Below are 18,889 nucleotides of genomic sequence, written 5' to 3' on the forward strand. Positions count from 1 at the left end.
GTTCGAGCCAAACCATTTTTAAAGGATTCCTGTCAAAGAAGTCTTGTTTTCATAGAGTTGCTTTTCGATTCTCTAACTTTTTTTGAACCTTGCGCTTATTTGGGTCATCGATAACTTGTGTGCAGTGGAGACAGTCAGCGTGGTTACATGCGTGCCATCGGATCGGATTAATGGCTAAATTACAATAAGATTGAGTTATTCAGTTCATGTAGACACCTTAATCTGACAAGAAATCGAATTGGATTGGGTTACTTGCAATCCCGAGATAACTCGATCCAAATGCCCACTGAACATGCAAGCAGACGACACTGGATCGGATCGAGCGTTCTGCGCATGCTCGAGATTTTTTTTCCCGCGATCATCACCCAGAAGTCGAAGAAGACGATATTACGGTTGTTGTCGCCGCCGTCAGAAATAAATAAACAACGCGATGGAGAATGCGCCGTTGTGCGTCGTGTTTGTGCCATAACCAGCTCATCACAAATGTAGAGGGACGTAGCTTCATCTTGCTCTTCGTTCGCCATCTTTCTCGAATGCCTTAGTTTCGTTGTTGTTGGTGGTGAAGACGTCAACCGGAAGTGGCTCTATTAGCAATAGTTGAAATGGGTGCAGTGCTACTTATCTACTGTGGTATTGCATGCTTTGTGCCAGTGATTCCAACTGTCAGCTGGCAGAAAAGAGGGAAACATTTTATGGGGTATATTGTGCATGACCATTGAACTAACTAAGAGATGTGAATGTACATGGATTGGCAGAACTTTTGTTACATGAAAATGGCTGTGGACCAATAGCACTGAGATCCTGCTCACACCAGGTTGCTTCCTTGTTTTCTGAGTAAAAAAAAAAAGTCCTTGTTTGAAAATCTGCACACACATTGGTTTTCATGTCACTTTTAAGTATTGCCTCAGCTCACTGAGAAACTGAACCGAAGCTGCCCAAGCTGAGTTATAACAGATGCTGCAGCACTTGAAGTAACCATCTTGTGTGGTTGGCCTGCACTTCAGATCCCTTATGGATATAATGATATAGTTTTATGAATGGTCTTTTTTAGTAAGTGAGAAGATGTTTTTATCACATGGCAGATGCCATGGGGAGGGCACTATGTTTGCACTCATTGAATTTATGTGGGATCCTATTTATTTATTCTGAGGAACAGATGTTACAGACGGATGGCCTAAGGCTACCATTTCTATTTAAGTGTTAGAAATTGGTTAGCCTTTTTAAATATAAATCTATAAACCATATTCTCACACACACTGGCATTTGCCTTCAAGCTTACATCAGTTTTCCATCTGTAATAAGTACCCCTTCTTTTAATGAATTGTCTTGAATTGAGAATGGATTTTAAATTGAATTGTGACCCCCAGAATCTGAATCAGATCATCTGATGCATAAAGATTCACAGCCCTACCTTTTGTTTGTGGGTTTTTAGGCTCAGCTGGTTTACTGGGATTATCACGTTACAGCTATTGTGGAGAAAAACACATGCGCCGTGTGTTTAGCTGCTTTATTGTGCATAAATAGTTGTAAATCTCTTCCTTTTTTCTTCTTCTGAGCATTGCTGTTGACCAGAGGCTGCTGTCACTCCATCCCACCACATGCCCCTTTTGTTATTGTGTTTTTACGGCAGAAAGTGAGGGCATGTTTCCCACTTGCTTTCTCTGGTTTATTGGGTGGCTGCTTACCCCTGTCAGTGACATGGGAAAAGACAAGTATTGTAAACAACTTAATCGTTTGAAATGACAGATGACTTTTGGGGAAAGGGGGCAGCCAGCTCAGCCAGAATTGTCAGCCTTGCAGCAGAGTGGTGAGGTGATTGTTGGCTTCTGTTCTGTTTGCTGATGTATGGAGTGTGCCGGGTGGGGACTGAATGGGAAGTGTAGTGGAAGGGGGTGTGTTTGTGTGTGTCCTCCCCCTCAGCTGTGTTGAAAGGCTGCCAGTGTCTGGTCGTCTCAGCTGGGTCTTTTTTAATCTGGTCTGTTGGAGCAGTGTCAACAGCTAGAGGGGATACAGCCTGGCCTGGCATGGCAGAGTCTGGTCTGGTTTCCTTCTCTGTGGATGAGAGAGCACCAGCAAGTTAATCAGTGTGTAAAGCAAGGCACTAACAAGGATGGTCTTTCTTCTGGTGTCACACATCTTAATGTGTACACGTGTTTATAGAAGATGTGAAGCATGGGCAAACTCTTGTCTGAAATTCTCTAAATGGCAGTTTTAGATCAGTTTGTCTCAGTCTCTTTATGTAAATGTTTGTTTACAGTAAAACTGGTATTTTCAAGTGGCTTCTCAATAATTTTCCCAGCAATCTTATTGCTTTTGTTGTGATATGTATATTTGCTTATCTTGTACAATATTTACAACTGGCTTAAATGGAGGAGGGAGGTAGAGAAGAAAAAGTCGTGATTGATTCCTTAGTCGAGAGTGGAAGTCTTAGAAGCCAGAAGCTGGTGTCATATGGAGCTGTCATGGTGCCAGAACATCCCCGGGCTTATTGAGACAAAAGCAGGCACAATTATCCTGGCGCAGTTCTTCTCTTGGCAGAGGATTTCTTGTAATGACAAATTGGCACTGGAGTGGCAGAACTTTTTGTTGGAACATTGTTTGCTGTAACTGGCAAACGGTGAGAAACGATTATGATCCCTAAGTTTTTTTCAGTTCTAGTCAAAACTATGGACTCACTCCTTCAAAACGAATGCGTACGTGTGTCTAAACCTTACACTTGTACTGATGACAAGTTTTCATTTTAAATGTGTGACTACTTTCATCGAGCTGAATCTGGCCCCTCAGATATCAGGGGAATATTAAACTCTATATTTACTCCTGTGTCTCACTTGTCTGCATTTCCAGATGGGCATGGGTACCAACGGAGGTCCGTTCGGGGCTCAATCTTATGGTCAAGGTGCTGCGGGACCGGGCCAGCAACTAAGCCCTCAGCAGCAGCTCCAGAACAAGGCTGCCCTTGCCAACAGCCTGTCTCAATTCCCTAATGAGCTCAAAGGGGCCGCTGTTACTAGCGTGCCAAATATGGTCAGTGCTTTTACACATGTTAACGCATAACAAAGCAGCGGTTCTCTCTTTCTTATAGAAAGTAGTGGAGAGTAGGCCACGAACAGGACGGACACGGGTAGATCACGAGCCTCTCGGTTTTAATTGTCCCCACCTGTGGTTTTATAACTGTCAAACAGGCTGATGTTGGCTCCCCAGTCACACACTCACACTGCACACATATAGATTCTCACCCCCTCCAGGTCTTTAATAAGAAGTATAAAATGATTGAAAAATAAAAAAAGATTTTTCAGTTATTTGCGATCACATAAAATTAGTCTTGCAAGTGTTGCTGAAGCTTTTACTGAAACTGGGTCTGGATAGCTCTACATAGTGGTTCGGACAAACCCTAAAGGTCACTGAATGAATATATAGACTTCTTGGCTATGTGTTTAGTATTATTAATCTTGTTATTTATATAAAAGCTTTCAGCATGTGAAGGTGATTCGATAAGTGACAGACTTCCTTTTTAAGACTTGTGCTCCATTTGTGATTCCATTGTAAATAAATGAATATGTTAATGATTATAGTTTCCTCTCCACAACTTGACATTGACATTTGCTACTTTGCCATCCGCACAGCAGCTCCAGCAGCAGCCACAGCAGCAGGCAGCGATGCTCCCGTTGGCCGGCAGCGGAGGTGTGGCAGTGCCTTCGGCAGGCCCCACAGCCGACCCGGAGAAGCGCAAGCTGATCCAGCAGCAGCTGGTCCTGCTGCTTCATGCACACAAGTGCCAGCGACGAGAGCAGGCCAATGGGGAGGTGCGGGCCTGCTCCCTGCCTCACTGCCGCACCATGAAGAACGTCCTCAACCACATGACGCACTGCCAGGCCGGCAAATCCTGCCAGGGTGAGCTTTAGCACATTTAAACTGTCAGGAAATGATCATTTGTAAAAGTTGTAAAGATATTAGAAGTCTTTTTTTCTTTCTTTAAGGGATTGTGACTTTATAACCAACAATTTCTAAGTTATTGTCTTAATCGAACTTGAAGCTTTTATTTTTCTTCCTAATGAATTCGTGGTCAGAAGACCTGCAGTCTTATAAATTTCCTCTGCAAACCAAACATTGTCTTGGAAATAAAACTCTCTGCTTATGTTAATTTTATTTAAAGGCTATCAATAGTCGGTGCAAGCAGATCAGTCTGTCATCTTTTTAGTTAGTGCTCCCATATATCAAACAGTTGTCTTCTGTAGAGAAATTCTCTGTGACTTCAGCATCCAAACGAACAACAGACAGTTGCCTTCTCCGCTAACTTTACTCAGTCCTTTGCCTGGGCTTTGCTATGGCTGCAGAGCTGCAGTGGCAGCTTATACTGTGAGTCCAAGGTCTTCAACAGCTGGAGAAACTTGTGGTTCTCGATGAGCAAAGAGGTCCATAGATCTCTGAAAAGTTACCACAGATTTGGTGGTTCTGTCTCAGAGTTGGAGGACAAAGTTGAAAGTGCATCATTAGTTGTCTGAATTGTAAAGCTATAAAGTCAGAGATATGCTGTCAGGGTGAAAACAGTTAATGTGGTTCTCATTTTAGTTGTTTTACCAAAGCTTAAAATTGCTGTGATGAGAATGTGACACGCCTTTTGCATTTGTATCCAGTTCACATTTTCTGGCTAGTGCTGAAAATCCAAAGTGTTTTCCAAACGTCTGCTTTCAGAACACCTCAGTCACACCTCAGTAACATTAGCATTACACTGCTTCTTTTAAGGCTTTTTCTGACAGTTAAAAAATGTAACAACCACAGACTGCGTTGTGATGATGTGACTGGGCAGCTTTATCAATCCTCTGTGGCTGATAAATCACCAGTAAATGAGAATATACTAGAATCTAGAATTTTCCACCTCCTCCTTGCAACCATCGGATAGTTCTGGCAAATGAACGTAAAGTTACAGTGGTTTTCCCGAAAGGTCACAAGAGTTGTGTGTATATTTATATATTTTGTGGAGAATTAAAATCTTGCCAAGTTGGCAACAGCTTTGAAGGTGTTAACGAGTCTGCAGCCCAGCAGGTTTTCTCACAGACGTGCAGGAAGAGTCGGCTCAAGGCTGCGCATTAAACACAACAGATATACAGACTTTGGCATGGCTTTACAGATGAACTCCAGACAAGCAGTATAAACGTTATCTCACCTAAAATTACATTTGGGAAGAAAAAGAAAAATCCATATATCCCATCGATTGGTTCCAACAAGCCAGAAACCAGAGAGGAACTGCAACAACTCGGTTGTTTCCTCTCTGAACGCTGAAGTCTGTAGCTTTATGGTGAGCATGTGCTGAAATGATGTACCACGGAGCTCTACTGCCGGGCTTTTGGCGCCTCTATCTGTGCATTTTTAGATGTAAACACTTAATCTGCCTGATCTGCGTGCCTGGACAGCTTGGATTAGTCATTAGTTTTATCTGTATTCGACGTGTACACCAGTTTAATTTACCTGATGGGTGATTTTGTTCCTTGTTTTTCTTTCTCCTTTTCTGTGACAGCCCCGGCATTCCTGTGATGAAAACTTTTCTTCAAGCTTCTCTCATTTAAATTTGGCTCTATTTCTGCTGCTTTTGGGCTTGAATGCAAAAGTTGAATTACAAATCAAACACATACGATGCCAAAGTCCCCTCTAAATCAAGTTTGATGTCCGTATCTATCCTAACCATGTCAACAAAAAATGATTTTAATTACTTTGATTTGTTATTTTCAGTTTTTTTTTTAACTTCTTGAAAAGCAGCTAAAAACTTTCTGGCCTGTTCTGCACTTGGATGTGTGCTATTGAAATGGAAGACCTCCTCAGATTTGAGCAGATCTCTTGTGGAATGGATGCTGCCCAGCGTCTTATTTTACAGGAAACATGTAAAACTGCACTTTGTGAAATTTTTCATGGGAATGTAAAACGTGAGGAAGTCTGCCCCTCTGCTTTCTGCATGCTTGTTCGTTTCTTCCTTATGTCTTTGTACAACTGTCAAGATTTTTGTTCTCCACAACACAGTTCTCTCTGACATTATAACCTCTTTGACTCTGTGCCAGTGGCATTGGCTTTATTTCAATGATAATGAATTTAAATTGTGCTTATTTATGCATGATCTGTGACGCTTGAGGCCACGTAGTTCTTGTATTTGCAGCCGTATTAACATCTGCCAGGTTGCTATCGTGGCGGATCTTTTGGTTTGATAAGCTCCTTCTATATATATTCCAGGCCACAAATGAAATTAGTTGCCCTCTTAGAAATCTTGTGGGAGTACGTTTCCACTGAGCCAAACCTACAGCTTTTAACAGTGAAATCTGTGCCACGCCGCCTCTCCTTTGAACTTGCATGCTTGTTTCCACTTAGTTTTGAGGTTTTTTGTGTGTGTTTGTGTGCGTGTGTGCATAATATTTGTCTGTCTGTGCAGTTTTCAGATTGGTTAAGAAAAACAAACTTTCCCAGGAAACTCCTATTTCTGAAAATTGTGTATTAATGTTAGTCGGGCAGTTGGACAAAAATTGCTGAAACCAGTAAAAACAATTCCCTAAAATAACAAGCCAGTCACTGTCAGTTGCATCTTTTTGTGCAGTCGTGATGAAGTGAGGAAATGTGCCTCTAAGTCATTTGGAGAGTATTTCACACATAGACAACAAATGTTTGGATAATGGCTACAGGTGAAGTGCGGCTACAGAAAAGATGCCAAGCGGCAACACAAGTGGAGAAAATGTGGAGCAGAATTCAACTTAATGTAGCAACTGACATCTCATGAATATTTCTAGAGTAAACCTGACCATCAGCACAGTGATGTTCTGCATCCTTTGTGTTGTGCATTTTTTAAAAAACGTTTCTTTCCTCCTCTCTGTTTGCCTTTCAGTGGCTCACTGTGCGTCGTCCAGACAGATCATCTCCCACTGGAAAAATTGTACTCGACATGACTGTCCTGTCTGCTTGCCGCTGAAGAACGCTAGCGATAAGCGCACCCAGCAGCGTGAGTAGAAGCAGCAATCTCAAGCACACCGTTGCTTTCCCCAACTGCAGGCAGCAGAAACGAGGCTGAATTGCCTCCATTGATAATTTGGCATGCAAGATGTTGAAATCTGGAAACTGTTTCTTTTTTAATCTATTAAGGCTGCTGTCGATCATGACAGTTATGGAAATACATTTGCTCTTATGAATCCTGCAAAGTGTCGTCATGTTTACCTTGCAATTCCGAGTGAGTCAAGCAGCTTATTTCTAGTTGCTCCTTAACAATAACATGACTAGAAGCACTCAATGAGAAGTCCTGGTGAGTTTCTAATTTGACACACTACAGGGACAAAAATGTGATGAAGGGTGAGAGATGAGAATCAAATTGTGTGCTGTGCTCACAGAATCCCACAGAGCGATTGGCTGTCGGGTTGTTTATTGCCACTCTCCTCTAGAACAGAGCCAAGTTTTACACTTGGTTTCCCTCAAACTGCTTTTCCTTTTGGTGTCAAGGGTTCTTACTCTTGAGTCTTATGGCCCATGGTGATTTTTGTGCTCCCTGGATTAGTTGTTAGATGTTGACTTTCCCCGTTTCCCTTCCTTACGTCACTGCTGAGCATCATTCGTCTCTTACAGCTTGCAGTGTTGGTCTGTCCCTCTTTAAGTTGCATGTTGAAGAACATGATGCTGGAGCTTGTGCTCCTGCCAAAGCAGAGTCCAATTTGTCTTTGCTCTACCTACTTCAGTTGTAGTCAGTGTTAGTCTGCACATACTGGGAAACTCTTTAGATCCTGAACCCAGTAGAATAAGCTAATGCTGTGTCTCCTGAAGGGATTTATGTCTTTGTGAGTTTTTCTGCTTTTAAAGCTTATGGCTGTACACTAATTAGATCGCCACATGATATCTTATTACTTCTGTTGGTCAAAATAATGTCTTGATTTTTCTGAATGACCTGCTACAGTGTGGTCACTGTACCTGTTTTCATTCAATTATATTCTCATGTTTTTGAAGTTTGCAGCACTTGAAATTTGTTTACACGGCTTGCATGATGTAATCCAACTCTGCCAGATGGACAACATTACAGGCTGCAGTGTTACCAGTTTACAGTGATCATATGATATTTGGGTTTTTTTTTTTTTTTGGACTGACTGTTCTGTCCCTCTCACCAGCCATGCTGAGTTCCCCAAATGCGGGTCTCCAGAACCCCATGTCCTCTGTTGGCGTGGGCCAGCCAAGTGCTCCCAACATCAACCCCCCAACCCCTATAGACCCCAGCTCCATGCAGAGAGCCTACGCAGCACTTGGTCTGCCTTACAGCAGCCAGACCACCGGCCAGGCTCAGGCCCCGCAGACCCCAGGACAGACGGCAGGTGCTCAGAACTCCCAAGCTCAGCAACAGCTTCCACAGCAGATGAGATCCATCAACGCTATCGGTAAAGTCAACCAGATATATCTTATCCTTCGGCTTTCCATGAGTTACTGGGTCCCCTTCCAGATGTACATATGTCTGTAATAACTAATTTTCTAAAATATTTATGGGAATGAAATATGACAAACTTATGTACACGTCTTTTTTTTTGTGGAAATATTGAATGGAGTAACTTTTTTTTTTTTTTTTTTTTTAAAGCCAAAATGATCTTGTATGCTCAGCTTGATTGATATTTAAGTTGAGGCAGTGCTGTGTGTTCACTCTGTCTATTTACAGGTAATCAGATGGGTCTTGGAGGTGGGACGATGGGTGTGACCTCTTCAGAACAGACAAACCTGCACACAGACTCCCTTCCCAACTCAATCAACACTAACAAGTCAGTTCCTTCATCACACACTGGAGTTAGTGCATTTAGAAAATGCCAGACAGCATAAATGTATTTGTTCTGCTGCTCGTATCATCACAGTAATCATTTTAATTATACACCTATAAGAACAGATATATTTTTACATGCAGTAATACAACTTCTAACCTTCCGGCCATTCTTCCTTTAGTCAGCTGCTGTCAGACGGATCAGCTGTGGCATCAATGGGCAACCTACCCACAGCAGCCCCCATCTCTGCCACAGGCTCCAGGAAAGCATGGCATGAGCATGTCACTCAGGACCTGCGCAATCACCTCGTACACAAACTGTAAGTGCATACCTCAGCTAAAAAAATACAACACTGCTTACCTGTCAGTCACATCTGGATGACTGAGTTTTTAAGTGCAGTGATGGAAATTACCAGCGATTGTGATTGCTACAAATTTTGTTTTTCTTTTTCAGAGTACAAGCCATATTCCCTACCCCGGACCCGGCAGCTCTGAAAGACAGGCGGATGGAAAACCTGGTGGCCTATGCCAGAAAGGTAGAAGGGGACATGTACGAGTCTGCAAACAGCCGGGTAAGCTTGATTAAAAGATTGCATCTTTCGAACTTTAATTGCTCAATAACAGTCAAACACATACACAAGTGGAGATGTGAGTTTTTAGCTTTATATTACACATTATACTTAAGAAGCGAGGGGAAGAGAAAGTGAAGTCATTGAAAACATTTACATGTTATCATTTTAGGATGAGTACTATCACTTCTTGGCTGAAAAAATATACAAAATCCAAAAGGAACTGGAGGAGAAGAGGCGTTCGAGGCTTCAGAAGCAGATCATCAACCAGGCACCTATGGCTGCACAGGGGACCCAACAACCTGGGCTTCCACAGCCCAGTGCCTTGGGCCCAAGGCCGCAGAGTGAGTACAAGTATAACTATTTTTAGATGTATATCTGGAGTTTTTCAAAATTCCAACGTACTCTGAACTACAGAAATGATGCACCCACACAGACTTTTTCTTCTTAACGAGTTCATGGCAGAGCCATGAAATGAAAAAGGGTTCAGGAGGTCTTATCCACTTTCTCTTTGCCTTAGAGCTTGATAGGCAGAAAATATACAGCAGCTATGTTTTTCTTTTTTAACTGTTGGAATTTTGGTGATCATCAATAAATATACGATATGTACAAATGGTCTTTTGGTCCTTATGTTTGTTTTCCTTTTTTTCTATATATTTATTTATTTTTGTAATTGCAGATGGGCCCGTTTCTTTGCCGAACATGCCAAATCAGATCATTAATCGCATGCAAGGTACACTTCCAAAGTTATAGGATATACAAGTTGTCAAGCAAAACATGGCTGTGCTTATTACGATGTGGAAAATTTTAAATCTCCTATTATCCATTTGTGAAATATGAGCAAGAGACAAAATAAAGGGAGAAAAAGTTGAAAAAATGTGCAGTTACCCAATAGAGTAACAGAAATGTAAATGGATCAGAGACGCTAAACTAAAATAACTGGAGTTGTGAATAAAGGAAAGTGAGGGAAGCAGATCTCAGCAGAAGACATGCTTGAGTAAATATGGAAGACAAACAGTCGTCAGGAGAGCTCCACCTGCTGCTTTTCTGTTGTGAAGGCGCAGTATGGGTTTAAGATCACTAACTGACCTAAACCAAGGAAAACTATAGAAACATCCACAGCTATCTTGACTTGATGCAGTGCTTCTGAACTTTTTGTTTCGCTGTGTCTATTGGTGAACATTTTAGTCTTAATTGATTTATTTTTCATTTATTTTGGTACAGGAATGAACCAGTTCAACCACATAGCTCTGCCCAATGCCCAGATGTCTCAGGCACCTATGGGAGCTCGAGCTGCTTCTCCCATGAACCACCCACAGCAAATGAACATGAGCTCGGTCCCAGCGGTAAGAGGGGCACGGATACCGGGGAAATCGCAATACACACCTGAGCAGATAAAGAACATGAGCTAGACCCCCTTTTACGTGGCACAAGCTACCTCATTTATTTTTTTTTTTTTAAAAGTAGTTTACAGGTCAAGAGTTAATTTTTTTTAAGAAAAAATATGTGGAAATTAAAGTTCTTACTCATATGAACAAATGGGAGCATAAGTCTGTTGGTCAAATCAGGCCGTTCATTAAAGAATACACATGGGAAACTATGGGCATTAGCAGGAAAACTGGTAGTATAGACACACTGCTTGACACACAGAAAACACCGTACTCCACCTATACACACTTTAATGAAGCTCTGTTTCAGATAAAGAAATTATACAACCCCTTTTAACTGGTCTTTGCCATAGTTTATTGTTTCTTGTTTGTTGAGAGCGCACCGATGTTCCTCTGCTCTTTGTAACATCTCCTTTCCTTGCGTTGTAGATGGGAATGTCTCCCTCCAGAATGCCCCAGGCACAGGGCATGATGGCTGGACACACCAACATGGTGGGTCAGACAGCCAGTCAGGGACCGTTCATGCCTCAGACCCAGTTTCCTCCTGGTGGAGTAGCTGCACCAGGTGCCATGAATGTCACTGTGGGGCCTGGCATGGGACAGCCACCGGCACAGGCTGCTGTCACTCAGGTGAGACATGCAGAGAGATGAGTGTGGAGCAATAAAATAGAAAGCGTCATAATGAATCTGAGGTTGCTGTTTTTCAGTGATATCTCAGCCTTTTAGATTTGCTGCAAAGTCATGCTAATGCCAACTAGCTGCTGTGGAACTAAAATCAAGCTGCATTAACAAATCATACTGCACACTAATTGCTCTTTAATTGATCATACCAATCACAATGAGCTCTAAACCTCCATTTAATTGTAGTGTTGTCTGTTTGACCTTCTGACTGTATGTTTGTCTGCTTTTCTTGTGTGTATGTCCGCCTGCTCTTTGTGTGTCCTTCTCTCCAGCAGCAGCAGCAGCAGGGCGCTAACCTCCCCATGAATGCACTTGGCCCCTCGCTGGGCCCTCAGTTAGCCTCTTCCCAAACCCCTTTGTGCTCCACGCCTCCGCCTACTGCCTCCTCTGCCTCCACGGCCGGGGGGGCCACTAACCTGCCGCACCCCCAGTCCTCCAGCCGCAGCTCCACCCCCACCCTCCCCGGCCCCGCCCCGGCCCCAGCCCAGGGTACCACCCCACCCTGCCCCTCTCAGCCCCAACCCCAGGCGGAGCCCCCTGCAGCAGCCCAGACGCAGCCCCCACCTCAGCCCCCTACCACGCCGGTGAGACCGAGTCCCTCCGCATGCCCTCCACTTTGATCCCCTGCCTCCTGTGAAAACTCCCATCCCTTTGATTGCCATTTATAAACCCGTCCCATTCACATCCACCTTTCTAATTGCTTCATCTTCACCACTGTTTGTAGCCTCCATCACGATGTGAATGTCACGTCGTTTAACCTCGGGGAGCGATGTTGAATCCACGAGTCGTGCATTGGTGTCGTAGCTGCATCCCTGCATGCAAATTTTACTCAAAGGGGAAAAAAAAAAAAAAAGAAAAGGACTGAAATTGTCAGACAACAAACTAATATCTCTGGCTGTGTCCTTTTCTGTGTCTCAGCTTTCTCAACCGGGGGCCAGCCTGGATAACCGGGTGCCCACGCCTGCCTCAGCCACCAGCGCCGACCTGCACTCACAGCAAGTTGGAGCAGACCTTCCTGTCCAGGAGGTCAAAGCAGAAACACACCATAACCAACAGGACTTTGAGGCTGCTGGTGGGAAAACGGAGCCCAAGATGGAGGTAGGTTAATGCTACACGTGTGAATGAAATGCTCGCCAGGTGGTCACACTCCATGGAATTAGGGGGTTGGTCATCTGACACATTTGTTATATTTGGAAATATGTCATCCAGAAGTCTTTGCTGATTCAGCCACTTGTCATTTTTCTGAAAGATAAATCTCATGTTTGCATTCATATATTTGATGATCAGTCCATGCAGTCATTTGGACACGTTGGGCCACGTTTATCAGTAGAATGGTGTATCCGTTAATCCTAGTTGTCTCTGGTAAAAATTTGGAAAACCTCTTGGTGTGAATCATCTCTTCATCAGCGTGGGATTTTTTTTATAAGTTCACCAAGCAGTTAGTACAATTTAACACTGAAAAGAACTAATCAGAAGTTTAATTCACATGATTAAAGCTGAACAAGTTCATGTTCATAGTTCACTTAACGGTCCATAGTCCCAAAATAAACTAGTTCACATTCGTTTCTCACTTTTTTATGACCTCTGAATTATCCTCGGCCATTTGAACAGTATCATGCAAACCTCTGCATTTATCTACTTTATTACTAACCATCAAGATATGCTAAATAATTTGTTTGGTACATAGTTTACTTTATTTTCGCACACTAATTAAGGTATATTAGCCCTCCGAGGGCCAGTGATAAATGCATCACACTAATATAAGGTAACTTCAGCGCAAGTAAGAAAAATTCAACTTAAAAAAAATCCAACATGTCGCACACCTAAAAGAATGAGCTGTGAGAAAAGCTGGCGTGGGAGCAGACAGCAGATGAAGTCCTGGTGACGGTAAAACATGCAGGTCAGGACCGGTTCGGTGACCACGCAGCTGTCTGGACTAAGACCAAAATAAAATTTCGACTTGCGTTACAGGTTCTCTCCCTCTGGCTTTATGATGTGCAAAGTCGTCTTTTACATCCTTCAGATTCATCTGGCTGGCTTCACTTCTTTCTCAGCCCATTATAGGTCTCTTCTGAAACCTCATGTTTTAGTATGCTGCTTTTTTCTGTCATGCAGTGGGAAATTCTACAAATGACTATAATTGCACGTCTGTAATTGTCTCTAATTCAGTGAGATTAGTTGTATATACGGCATTTATGCCCGTTACTGGTGCAGAAATCATTAAAAGGTCTTCTGGCTTCTATTGCAGCACACACCCAAAGGGTCCTTGAATGTACAATTCAACATGACATATTCACCGCTGACAAGAACCTTGTTCAATGCTGAGAGAGCTCTGCGCTCACTTCATGATCCTCGGGTTTAAAAACGGCATCGTTGAGTTTAAGATTGACAGAAAATTTAAATGCCACTCGTGAACTTTCTCTTTTTAACACGTTCATGCACAACACTGGTGACACACAATGTCTGTAGCTGCACTGCAGCTTTTTAACTTCTCAGAATGAATCATATCATAATTCTTGTGCAGTTTTAATGAGGAAAACAAGTTGTTCTCCATATTCTGACATGCAGGGAAGACTAAGGCTGAAGAGATGGCTAGCTGGATGGCGTAGTTTGGAAGTTAGGCTGATTGTTTATTGTTTTTATGATATTATGTTGCTGGTGGGTTAATCTTAAATACATACTCAGCTGTGTCATTGGGACAGGATTAGAGGTGGACCGATTCATCAGCCGGCCGATATATCGGGCCGATAGTTGTTTTTTACTTGTATCTTTTTTTTTTTTTTTTGTGTTGTTGTTGTATTACTGTTAACAAACCTTTTCAGGAAGGTAATTTGCACTACAAAGGTCTCATGCTGCTACGTAAAGTGCACAAACATTTAAGTGTTAAGATTGTTTATTTCTATTGTTATATATTTAAATGTTCTACATTGTTTGCTACTGTTAATGTTTTTTTTTTTTGTTAATTGTTTCTTTTTTTTGTTTAAATTGAGACTTGTGTAACATTTATTATTATTGTGTCATTTTTATCATGTAAATGGAGGGAGAAAAAACAATATCGGCTTCAAGAATCGGCCCAAAAGAAATTGGCAGTACATATTGGTTAAGACTGATGTCAAAATAATCGGTGTTGGCATCGGCCTTAAAAGACCCGAATCGGTCGATCACTAGACAGGATTTCTGAATCACACACTTGAAGTATGAGCATGTTGACATGTATGTATCCGTTTAGATCATTAAAACATGTGATGATGGTTTTTCTTTTGGCCGTAGACTGAGGACGACACTGCTTCAGTTTTGATAAAAAAGGAGGAGCCTGAGGAAAAGCCAGAGCCCATGGAGATGGAGGAGAAAAAGCCGGAAATGAAGACGGAACCCAAAGAAGAGGAGGAAGGTGGAACAAATGGCACAGCCTCTTCCTCTCCTTCTCAGTCACGACGGAAAAGTGAGTGAAGCCGAAGCATAGATGAACCCTGTCCTCTCTATAGGCCATTTTCCACAACAGGATCGTCTCTGTAGGATCTGTTTCGGTGCCGTTGGCAGGAGGGGAAAAACTTCTCGCTCTTTATGTTTTCCTCATCTCCAGTTTAGCCATGAGCAGCTGGCACCGGTTCTTCTTCTGCACACAATGTTATTGAGTCATATGTTGAACTGGTCCAGTTTGGTAAAAACCGAGCAACGCAGATAAGAAGACTGAAGTTTTGTGCTGGCCAGCCAGCGGGATAATTCAAAAGTCACGCTATAATTCCTCCATCGCATGTCTGCTCTATTGCCTGACCACTCCTCTCTTTGTTTAGTTTTTAGCTGCTCATGATTTTCCAGCTTCCAATTAGATAATGGATTGCTTTGTTTGGACAGAAAACATTTAACAAAGTTCTGGTAGAACATTATTCGCTCTTTTCCTTCTTTGCTCCTGAGAACAAAGAAAAAAGCAGGAGCAGAAGAGTTTGAAGATAGAGTGAATGTAGGTGTGATCTGAACTTGAAGTTGGTTGGAGATAAAGATGGGGAGGCTGAAAACTTTACTCTGGACTGGGAATGTGACGTAGAAATCTCCAGCAAATCTGAACTGCTCACAGGAGATATATTCAAATTGACCTCAAAGAAAGTGCCAGGGTTGGGTTTTTAGGTGGGAGCTCTTGAGTTATTAACGACTTGAGACGCCAAAGTATATCCTCTCAAGCTCAAAAAAGTTTTTATATAATCCCCCCTTTTAGAGGAAAGGGCCAATTTGTGAGGGAGAAGGGCTGCATAGAAGTGCTGCATACAGCTCTGCAGTTGTAGGTCACGATTGCCAATTTTATTTCAGCAGCCATTAATATACCATGGCAGCCCACCCCAAAAACCCCCCCCATTTGGTGGGAATCCCTGCACCTGGCGTCAGAATATCTTCAGCGCAGTCACTTTGTTGTAAAGTTTCAGTTCCACTTGATTTTTCAGTCAAGGGGGATGTGCCTGGAATAGATCTGCTCAGAACTCTTGTACAGACGTGCAAAGAGCATTGCAATGTGCCGTTTAGAAACGTTTAAGTGTCAAACTTGATAAATAAAACGAGTATGGTAGTACAAATAAACAAAATGGATCAGGATTTCTGAGATTTTCTTAACCAAATGGTCCACAGATGTGCTGTTCATAGTCTTTGTGAAGCCAATTTGGACTTTTTTGTCTTGAAAATGGACACCGGCTCAGTGCAGAAAGTGTCACATTAGCTCGTCTTTGTCCCTTTTCCTTGTATTATAAACCTTTCCCCTAAGATGCCTCTTCTTTGCATAACTTGCCTCTGCGTTGTTAATTTTTCAGTATTTAAGCCTGAGGAGTTGCGGCAGGCTCTGATGCCGACGCTGGAGTCTCTTTACAGGCAGGACCCAGAGTCACTGCCCTTCCGGCAGCCAGTAGACCCCATGCTCCTGGGTATCCCGGTACGTGTCACAGCCGCTGAGTATCTCTACACAAAGCCTTTCTAAATTACCACAACTGTCACTGATGGTTATGGTGGATGCACATGGCACATTTTAAATATTCTTACCTGTATGGACATTTTTTTCCCCATATCCCTGTTTCTTTAGGACTATTTTGACATAGTTAAGAACCCAATAGATCTGTCCACAATAAAGCGCAAGCTCGACACAGGACAGTACCAGGAGCCTTGGCAATATGTGGAGGATGTGTGGCTCATGTTCAACAATGCCTGGCTCTATAACCGCAAAACATCCCGGGTCTACAAGTACTGCTCTAAACTGGCTGAGGTGTTCGAGTCAGAGATCGACCCGGTCATGCAGGGCCTGGGCTACTGCTGTGGGAGGAAGGTGAGACTTGTTAATGATGTATATACCCTTTGCTCACATTTTCAGGCACCCATTGTAATATGGGTAATGATTAGATGTTAAGTGTTTTTTTCTTTTTCTCCTCATTTGTGTCTGCAGTATGAGTTTTCCCCTCAAACTCTCTGTTGCTATGGAAAGCAGCTCTGCACCATACCCACTGGAGGCACATACTACAGTTATCAGAACAGGTATCCGTCAGTGGATCAATGTGTTTGTTGTGTTTTTGAACCCATGGATCGCTCTAAATTTGATATTACTATTAAAAGATATTATATAGTCTGAGTAATCCTGTTTGCATTCAGTTATTTGAAGTTTTGTTGTATATGCAATTGAATTAATGCAGCCGTTTGAAATGTGTTAATTCATCCTCTGCAGCCAGAGTTCTGTTCATTTATAGCTTTAGAGGGATTGTTGTGATCCGCGCATTAGTGCCATCAATGCAACCACAACCAAATGCTTTTTCTCACATTTGTTAACGCTCAGGTTTCCAACATTGCACATAAACTGACCCTAAACCTGAAATACCATCAGACACTGAAAGCAAATAAATAGTGTTGATTTTCACATGTATCAAAGGATTAAGCGATTTCAGTGTAGCTGTGCCTCTTTTGCACAACAAATGAGAAGATAATGTTTTGGTGTAGACTGAAAACAGCCTTGCCCATCATTACCTTTTCCTCACAGCTAAAACAGTGCACATCTTTGCTCCCTCTGCTGTAGAAACGGTGCAACTGCAGCCATTTCTCCCCAGACAGGACGCTTTGAGAGAGTAGTAGCAGAGACACCAGTCCATTTACACTCTCACTGGGAACTCAGGGATTCCCGTTATAAAGCAGAAACGTGCATTATTTGTGCACAGCTGATAAGCGCTAACAAATAGTTTAGCACAATGTGTTGCAGTATAACACATTTTTGTACTTACATGGGCTGGTAGCCATTTTACTGTAATGTTTATAACATTAGATGCGTTTTCTTACAGGTATCATTTTTGTGAAAAATGCTTCAATGAGATCCAGGGGGAGAGTGTGACATTAGGAGATGATCCCGCACAGCCACAGACGTAAGTGAACCAGATGTTAATGAATTTGCTCATAGAAAGCAAGTTAGCCGAAGCTCTATGTTGGAAAAAAGCTAATCCAAGCAAATTGGCTTCAGAATTACGATGCCAACATTGAAAAACACTGTTGTATTTGATAAATGACGTCTCCAGCTACCAAAGCCATGTAATATATATGAATCAAAAATATGCAAATATTCATCCAACTTTGCTTTTGTTTAATTTTGTTGTTTCTTTCAATTATCTGATATTTCAGGATGATCTCGAAAGACCAGTTTGAGCGTAAGAAGAATGACGTTCTTGACCCTGAACCGTAAGTCGACGTCATCTCTACAGCCTATAGTTTGAGGGGCTGATAATGACAGAAAGCAGCTAAAACAGCCTAACCCCAAAAGCTTATTTGATTGTGATGATAGAAATATCTGTAAAATCTTTCTTTTTCTTCAGGTTTGTTGAATGTAAAGACTGTGGGCGGAAGATGCACCAGATATGCGTTTTACACTACGAGGTTATTTGGCCATCCGGGTGAGATGAACTCCCAGTTTTAAGCAGATTTGCGTGATTGATTCTCTTCTATTTTTAAATGTCTTAAATGATCGTTGTTTGAGGTGAAAATGAAAAACCTCTGATTCTGTCTCGTATCAGATTCATTTGTGACAACTGTTTGAAGAAAAGTGGGAAAACACGGAAGGAAAACAAGTTCTCTGCAAAAAGTTAGTAGTTTGTTTTCTTGAATTGTCCTTCGTTTGATCCAATTTTCCCGTGATGTTTGATGTCTTCGTCAGATTATTGGCAGTTGCTGACAGTTAACCTTTTTGTCTGTGCTTTTTGTGATGGCTACTTTAACTCTTAAGTAGAAATGAAAGTTTGTGGTTTAAAAAAGATTTCCCCATTTGCCTGTTCACCGTAGGGCTGCAGTCGACACGATTAGGAACATACATAGAGGACCGTGTGAATAAATACTTGAAGAGACAAAACCACCCAGAGGCCGGAGAAGTGTTTGTGCGAGTGGTGGCGAGCTCTGAGAAAACAGTGGAAGTCAAACCAGGCATGAAAGCCAGGTAAGGAGGACTGGGTGGAAGTGTTCATCACAACGCTGTAAATGTAGCGTTTTCTACG

At 42.3% G+C, this 18,889-nt stretch overlaps 1 protein-coding gene across 8 annotated transcripts in view; it reads left to right on the plus strand.

Moving 5' to 3' along the window:
* crebbpa (CREB binding protein a) overlaps positions 1 to 18,889 on the plus strand; it is a 35,815-nt gene that overhangs the window by 9,021 nt on the left and 7,905 nt on the right. The window contains exons 3-24 of one of the 8 annotated variants that reach the window (XM_072384493.1): positions 2,845 to 3,024; positions 3,624 to 3,891; positions 6,863 to 6,976; positions 8,124 to 8,387; positions 8,660 to 8,759; positions 8,938 to 9,075; positions 9,210 to 9,327; positions 9,497 to 9,668; positions 10,004 to 10,057; positions 10,549 to 10,670; positions 11,142 to 11,342; positions 11,666 to 11,977; positions 12,312 to 12,491; positions 14,664 to 14,835; positions 16,190 to 16,308; positions 16,456 to 16,695; positions 16,813 to 16,901; positions 17,693 to 17,773; positions 18,027 to 18,083; positions 18,218 to 18,295; positions 18,416 to 18,483; positions 18,681 to 18,831. In XM_072384493.1, the coding sequence (XP_072240594.1) occupies positions 2,845 to 3,024; positions 3,624 to 3,891; positions 6,863 to 6,976; positions 8,124 to 8,387; positions 8,660 to 8,759; positions 8,938 to 9,075; positions 9,210 to 9,327; positions 9,497 to 9,668; positions 10,004 to 10,057; positions 10,549 to 10,670; positions 11,142 to 11,342; positions 11,666 to 11,977; positions 12,312 to 12,491; positions 14,664 to 14,835; positions 16,190 to 16,308; positions 16,456 to 16,695; positions 16,813 to 16,901; positions 17,693 to 17,773; positions 18,027 to 18,083; positions 18,218 to 18,295; positions 18,416 to 18,483; positions 18,681 to 18,831 (3,278 nt within the window). The remainder of the gene's footprint in view (positions 1 to 2,844; positions 3,025 to 3,623; positions 3,892 to 6,862; positions 6,977 to 8,123; positions 8,388 to 8,659; positions 8,760 to 8,937; positions 9,076 to 9,209; positions 9,328 to 9,496; positions 9,669 to 10,003; positions 10,058 to 10,548; positions 10,671 to 11,141; positions 11,343 to 11,665; positions 11,978 to 12,311; positions 12,492 to 14,663; positions 14,836 to 16,189; positions 16,309 to 16,455; positions 16,696 to 16,812; positions 16,902 to 17,692; positions 17,774 to 18,026; positions 18,084 to 18,217; positions 18,296 to 18,415; positions 18,484 to 18,680; positions 18,832 to 18,889) is intronic. The other 7 variants (XM_072384494.1, XM_072384496.1, XM_072384495.1 and 4 more) reach the window with 7 other exon arrangements.

This window comes from Leuresthes tenuis, unplaced genomic scaffold, assembly GCF_036924035.1.
Source record: "Leuresthes tenuis unplaced genomic scaffold, fLeuTen1.0.hap1 SCAF_4, whole genome shotgun sequence".
Lineage (NCBI taxonomy): Eukaryota > Metazoa > Chordata > Actinopteri > Atheriniformes > Atherinopsidae > Leuresthes > Leuresthes tenuis.